This window comes from Bidens hawaiensis, unplaced genomic scaffold (genome assembly GCF_021521415.1).
Source record: "Bidens hawaiensis isolate Kalapana, Puna unplaced genomic scaffold, B.hawaiensis_p1.1 tig00000978_1, whole genome shotgun sequence".
Taxonomy (NCBI): Eukaryota; Viridiplantae; Streptophyta; class Magnoliopsida; order Asterales; family Asteraceae; genus Bidens; species Bidens hawaiensis.
In genome coordinates this window covers 1-6,737 of record NW_027491058.1, presented here as the reverse complement: position 1 = coordinate 6,737, position 6,737 = coordinate 1, and the positions used below count along the sequence as shown (strand labels likewise).

Sequence of the window (6,737 nt, the reverse complement as noted above, 5' to 3'; positions counted from 1 at the left end):
ATGAATTACTTAAAACATTTGAATACGAACAAATAAGTTTGAAAGTGAAGCAGTTAAACATTTGACAATTACAACGATGGAAGATCAATTTCACGTGATCCTAAAATTTCTAACTTGTGTCGTCAAAATGCAATGATCAGGTCATCATACCATAAATGCTTTTACATGTCGTAAAAACAGATCCAGCGAAACCAAGAAAGGGAACGATCCCAGCATACATTGACTGCAAATCAAAATCAATATGGCTAATAAATTTAAAAACTAGTAAATATGTTATACAATTTTAGACAGGAAGTATACCGATAATGGTGCAAAGGACCCGGTGCGGTGATTTGTCACGACAGAGCAAACAGGAGGAACAATGAGTGCCTGAACACGTACGAAAGGTCGTATCAATTATAATCAAACTTAAGCATGGAAGTAATAACATTTAGATGGAAAGTCAAAACCAACCATTATCACTCCAAGATTTGCACCATAAAGAGTGACAAGGCCCACTGCAAAGAGAAGAAAAACATAAATATGTGGTGCTTATAAATTATACATTATATTTATCAACTATTATACCAAATTAAATTTAAATAAGTTAGCATATATGTCACTGTGGATATCACTAAAGATGGCGGGTACTATTGTTAACATCACCAACACCAGGGGCGGATTTGTATAGGAGGTTGGGGGTGCAAGGGGACCCCCCGAGTTTCGAAATTATAGTGTAATTCTATATATAAAATATGAAGTGCACCTCCTTATAAAATTGAAGTACACCACCCTACTAAACTAAAAAAGTGGTGGAGTGGTTAAAACACTTTAAGCTATAGGTGAGGTCCCATGTTCAAGGCTTTATTGGGCTGGTTTTTGTTTTTTTTTTATTTTTTTTACCTTTTATAAGACATGTGTTTTAATATTTTAGGGTTTTACTTGCAAAAATTATCAGCCGCTACCCTACATGCCTACAGAGCACGAGGACGAACGGCAACGACTTGCTGCATATATCTATCCTTTGGCTCTGTTCCACGGTTTGTAATATTAATATATTAATATTGTTTTCAATTATATATTATCTACATGTTCTTTGTCAGATTTTTATGTTTACATGTAGACTATTTAACCCAGCCATGTGTTTCAAGTTATTTAACTTTGAAATCAGTAATACTAGAAGCTTTTGAGTGTATCATTATTTGTGTTGTTCTTACATATTCATTGATTGTGTTCACCAACAAACAAACAATTATTTCATGAAAATTTTATAATAATAACATGAGCCATATTGGGTATTGTATGTAGCAGTTGCCATGAAAGTCCTTATATGGATTGGTTATTTATTAGCACTTATTGATTTGTTTTGATAGTTGATTTTTGCTATTTGAATTTAATTTGTAGGTATTACTAATATGAATATCAAGAGATATTTTCAAACTAAACCATCAAACCTTGGGTCATCATCTTCAAGTAGTAAACCGTCAAAAGTAGATTTGGATGATCTTCCATGGGATCCTTCCGAAAGGCAACCGAATTCATCTTATCACTCAAGTCAAAAAGATGAAATAAGACGAACATATCCAAAAAGAACTTTGTAATTGTTTTGCAGAAGAAGTATTAAAGAAGATATTTGAAGAACTTGGTGATGATGTATTTTCCATATTAGTTGATGAATCGAGAGATATTTCTAAAAAGGAACAAATGGCCGTGGTTTTAAGATATGTTGATAAATTGGGATTTGTGAAGGAGCGGTTTATTGGCCTTGTTCATGTTATGGAAACAACCGCGTTATCTCTTAAATCTGCAATTGATAAACTATTTGCTCGCCACAATTTGAGTATTGGTAGGGTTAGAGGCCAAGGATATAACGGTGAAAGCAACATGTCCGGTGAGTTTAATGGTTTGAAAGCTTTGATTTTAAAAGAAAATCCTTCCGCATATTTTGTTCATTGTTTTGCTCATCAACTTCAACTTGTTGTTGTGGCCCTTGCAACCAAACATCATGAAATTTTCAAATTTTATAAAGAAGTGTCAAATTTATTAAATGTTGTTGGTGCATCTTGTAAGCGAATAGATTTGATAAGATAAAGTCAAAGAGTAAGATTGGGATTGAATCCGGAAGTTGAAACTGGGAGTGGAAAGAATCAAGAATTGTCACTTGCAAGAGCCGGGGATACACATTGGAGTTCTCATGAAAAAACAATTCACCGTTTGCTTACTTTATTTCCTAGTGTTATTGACGTGCTGGAATATATAGAAAATTCGGGAGAGATTTCTGCTCACAAAAGTGAAGCACATGGACTTCAATTATACATGAAAACTTTTAGCTTTGTATTCTATTTACATTTGATGAAATACATCTTGGGTGTTACTAACACCTTGTGTGAAGCACTTCAAAAAAAAGATCAAGATATGTTAAATGCTATTAAGTTAGTTAAGTTAACTAGTGAAGGCCTAAAAAGTTATCGACTTGAAGGCTTTGACTCGCTTTTGGAAGATGTCACGTCCTTTTGTGCCAAATATGATATTGAAGTGGTTGATATGAAAGCTGAGTATTTTGACCCAAAAAATCAAAGAAGGAAGACCGGCATCACCAATCGTGACCATTATGTGGTTAATAATTTCAACACGGTTCTCGACATGCAAATTCAAGAGCTTGGAAACCGTTTCAACGAGGTAACCACTAACTTGCTTATGTGTATGAGTTCTTTGAGCCTGTCTTATAATTTTAGTGCTTTTGATAAACTAAACTTGTTAAAGTTGGCCGAGATGTATCCGTATGATTTTGGTTTTGATGAAAAAGACAAGCTTATATATGAACTTGGCCACTACATTGCTAATATGAAAGAATATAAGCGGTTTGCCAACTTGAATGGGGTAGGTGATCTTGCCAAAATGATGGTGAAAACTAGATTGCACATTGATTATCCGTTGGTCTATCGTTTGATAAAGTTATCATTAGTTTTGCCGGTTGCAACGGCAAGTGTTGAAAGATGTTTTTCTTCAATGAGGATTGTGAAAACTGATTTGCGTAATAGGATGGGTGATGGATACATGAACGATTCATGCATTTGTTACATAGAAAGGGAATTCCTCCAACAAGTTTCAGTCGAAGATGTAATGCAACGATTTCAAAAGATGAAGACTCGAAGGGAACAACTTTAGGTATGCTTTTTTCAATTTGTTAAGACCATTATATTTATATTTTGTGTTTTTATTTTGCAATGACGATGTCTTTTTTATGCTTCAATGACGATGTCTTTTTATTTTTCAATGGTGATGTCTTTTATATTTCAATATCGTATTTTTATTATGTTATAAACTGTACCCGAACCGAACCATCAACCGACCCAAACCGTCAAACCGGCCAGAATTTTTTATATCCGGCTCCATGAAATTGGAACATCAAAAAATTGTGCACCCCTTGAAAAAAAATCCTGGATCCGCCACTGACCAACACAATCTTCAATAACAACTGCCATATGCGTTTTCACACGGAATCTTCTGGTAGGAATTTGTCGAGTAAGTTGTTGGAATACGATACCACAGGCATTATATACAACAAATACGTAATTCAAGTTAAGGAATTATGACAAATATTAGTAAATAAAAAACTACACGTGTCGATTTTACGCTTAGCCCGATCAGAACCCATACACGAATTAAAATACCCGAATTTGTAAATACACGTATCCGAAACCCAGCCCGATTGATTGTTATTACGGTCGGGTTTTGGTTAGACCTTCACCCCAAAAAAAACCCATTAACCCGACCCAAACAACTCAAGACCCGATTAACATACCCAACCAACACCCCTAAAAAAAAAGATTTGTTCCCAGGATGTTGGAACCCTAAATGATATTATAGTATGGATTCAAGATGTGCTCTTAGAATGACGAGATATATGAGTTGTTCATTTGTTTATTAATGTTCTAATGAGAGTGTAGAATGAATGGTAGAGTATGTTATAATAGTTGGTAATACATCGCAAGAGAATGGTGATAAATGGAGACAATTGTATTCCAATGAGTTGGGAGAATTATGCTCTCCTTTACAAATGCCATCCTCTCCCATATATAGGGAGGAGAGGGTTCTTATTACATTTTGTGTACTCTAATTAACCTATACAATAGTTTCTTTGGTTCAGTTTATTCTCTTCCCTGCTGAGTCCTCATATTTCAGTCTTTTATCCTTCAGATCTTGACAAGGCTCAGGAGACATACTTGTCTTGAGCCTCTCACCTGGTCAAGGAATAGTGACCTTGAGATCCCCCCCTGATTTGACCATTCCTTGCCTGATCATCTTGTCCTTATCCTTGCTTTTGGGCTTTCCTCATTGAGCTTTCATCAACTTTCTTCACTTAATGGGTCATGGGCCACCTCGGGGGCCTGAGCTTGAGGTAGGCTCTTCAAGTCTCTCCATTCCATTGTGCTCGTTATTTATGACGAGTATAATGGACTCACTATAAGTCTCAATTCTATGTATGTCGTGACCCCTTGCGTGATCCACCTTAAACTTCAACTGAATGTTGGTTCCCATCCTAGGAGCTTTCTTTTGGAACCATTGTTCTCTTTGACTTTTGCCCCATCTATTCCAACAACATGGACTAGAACCTGTGCTGTTCTAACCCTTTCTTTTGGGTTGATGCTACCAACCTATTTAGATCAATTTGATAAGTCCTTAACTCCCCCTAGAACCTTTGAGTTCATTTAGTTACTTTGTGAGGTCTTCTATATATTCTCTTTTGGGCTTCCTTACTTTAGCCCCACCAAATTTGGGCTCGTGTTTACTACTAGGCCTATTTCTTTTATCACCCGAAGAACCCATTTCAAAGGTAACATCTTCAAGTCTCCCCAGTCCATTGTGCTCGTTATTAATGACAAGTGTAATGAACTTATATCAGTTCCCCGCTACATTTTTAATTCATCCTTCACTACACTTTCTTTATTCTCTAGAGGTGTCTGTTGATGTTGTTTTCTATACTGGCCCAATTTTTGCGTTATCTCCAACGGCTCAACACTTCTCTATGTACATTTTGAATACATTTTCCCATCTTCGAACTTTCTTCACAAGGTCAGTGCCGATATCCTTCACCAATCTCCTCATCGCCTTAATAATTGCTAGTGTGAGAATGCTATTGTTGGACTCATTTCCATGGTAGCCTCATCAAGTCTTCTCCATCTATTATCCCTATTACTTATGATAAAGGTAATGGACTAAACTCCGAACTGGCTCATCCTTACCTTTATTTGACCTAAATTATCCAATCCCCCTTTTACCCTTTTAGGCCATCACTGGGCCCACACCTAAACTAGCGACAGTTTTGAAAATGCCTTTCATGCTTCCCAAGATGTCATGATATCTTTCGAATCACATGCCTTTCTCTTAACTACTTACTCCATTTCTATATTTTCAGATTTGCATTTCTTTCACCCCATCTATTTTCTTGTCTGGCTGGTTGGTTGTTTGGTTAGAGTAACTAATAATCCTTAAGTATGTTGGTTTCCCCTGGGCTTTCCAGAATTGGACCCCATCATGGGACGGAGACCCATTTTCATTGTAGGCTTTACAATGAAAATTCTGAGCCTTTAAGAAGGGGCTATTTTCCTCTGGGGAAAATATAAGTACTAATCCTCATGGATGAAGCTATTTTCCTCTTGGGAAATTATAAGTGTTGTACCTCATGGATGGATCTATTTATCTCTGGGAAAATAATAAGTATTGAGTCACATGGATTGGACTATTTATGTATATGGATCCAAGCTCCTAGGTCGGGCCTTCCTTTCACACTTGTGAAGGAGAATTAATGTCATTTTCCTGTCTTGGAGAATTATAAGTGTTGTGCCTCTTAAAGAGGGTTTTATCTCATCTGGGGAATTATAAGTATTGTGCCTTTTAAAGAGGGTTTTATCTCATCTGGGGGGAATTATAAGTATTATGCTTCTTAAAGAAGGCTTTATCCCACAGAGGGGAATAAGTAATGATCGACCAATTATATTTGTTAGTCGTAAATATAAATGCATAATTAGTTTCAATACATGTTAAAAGTCTTACGCATGAAGGATGATGGAATGGGCTAACGGAAGGGGCACATTTTCTTCTTATAAAAGAAAATATGGATATGGAAGTTTCTTCACTATGGAAATTCTTGGAATGCAAAATGTTGCAACAGGAGGCTTTTTCCTTCTATAGCAACCTTGTCACCCTTTGGAAGGGGACTTTTCTTCTTTAAAAGGAAAACTCATGAAACTTGAGGTGTTGATGTAAAAGGCTTTCCTTCCTCTTGGAAGAGACTTTTGCAATACCTCCTTCATTGGAAAGGGGCTATTTTTTTGAGAGAAAAATCTTGGAAATATATCTTCGTCTTTGGAAAGGATTCTTGCGATATGGAAAGCCGTAACATGGCTCCTTGTGACTCGAACAAAGCCATTGTGGCATCCCCATAATCTGTTGGGAAGGGCCTTTTCATAAAATGGTTTGCCGAAAGACTGTCTGAAAAGGGCTTCACTATAAATGGATTGTCCGGGAAGGGGTTTCGTAATCAAAGGAATATTATGGAATGGGTTAAGGGAAGGGAATCTCTCCCTTCCCATAGGATAATATTGAGATGGTGTTTTCTTTATGAGATACGTCTTCATGAATATAAGTTGATGAATGGGGTTGCTCTTGCTTTATCAAAGACACTTCAAAGACGAAACTCGTGACATTATGATGTAATGTCAAATTAGTCCCCCAGCTCCATGTTGGTGTAAGGA

The 6,737-nt window shown here is 36.5% G+C and overlaps 1 protein-coding gene across 1 annotated transcript; it reads left to right on the top strand.

Moving 5' to 3' along the window:
- The first annotated feature begins 949 nt into the window (after positions 1–949).
- LOC143549226 (uncharacterized) lies at positions 950–3,147 on the top strand. The gene is made up of 4 exons (XM_077040177.1): positions 950–1,019; positions 1,384–1,533; positions 1,592–1,870; positions 2,240–3,147. The coding sequence occupies exons 1-4, from the start codon at positions 950–952 to the stop codon at positions 3,145–3,147; spliced, it is 1,407 nt and encodes a 468-aa protein (XP_076896292.1).
- The last annotated feature ends 3,590 nt before the right edge of the window (positions 3,148–6,737 follow it).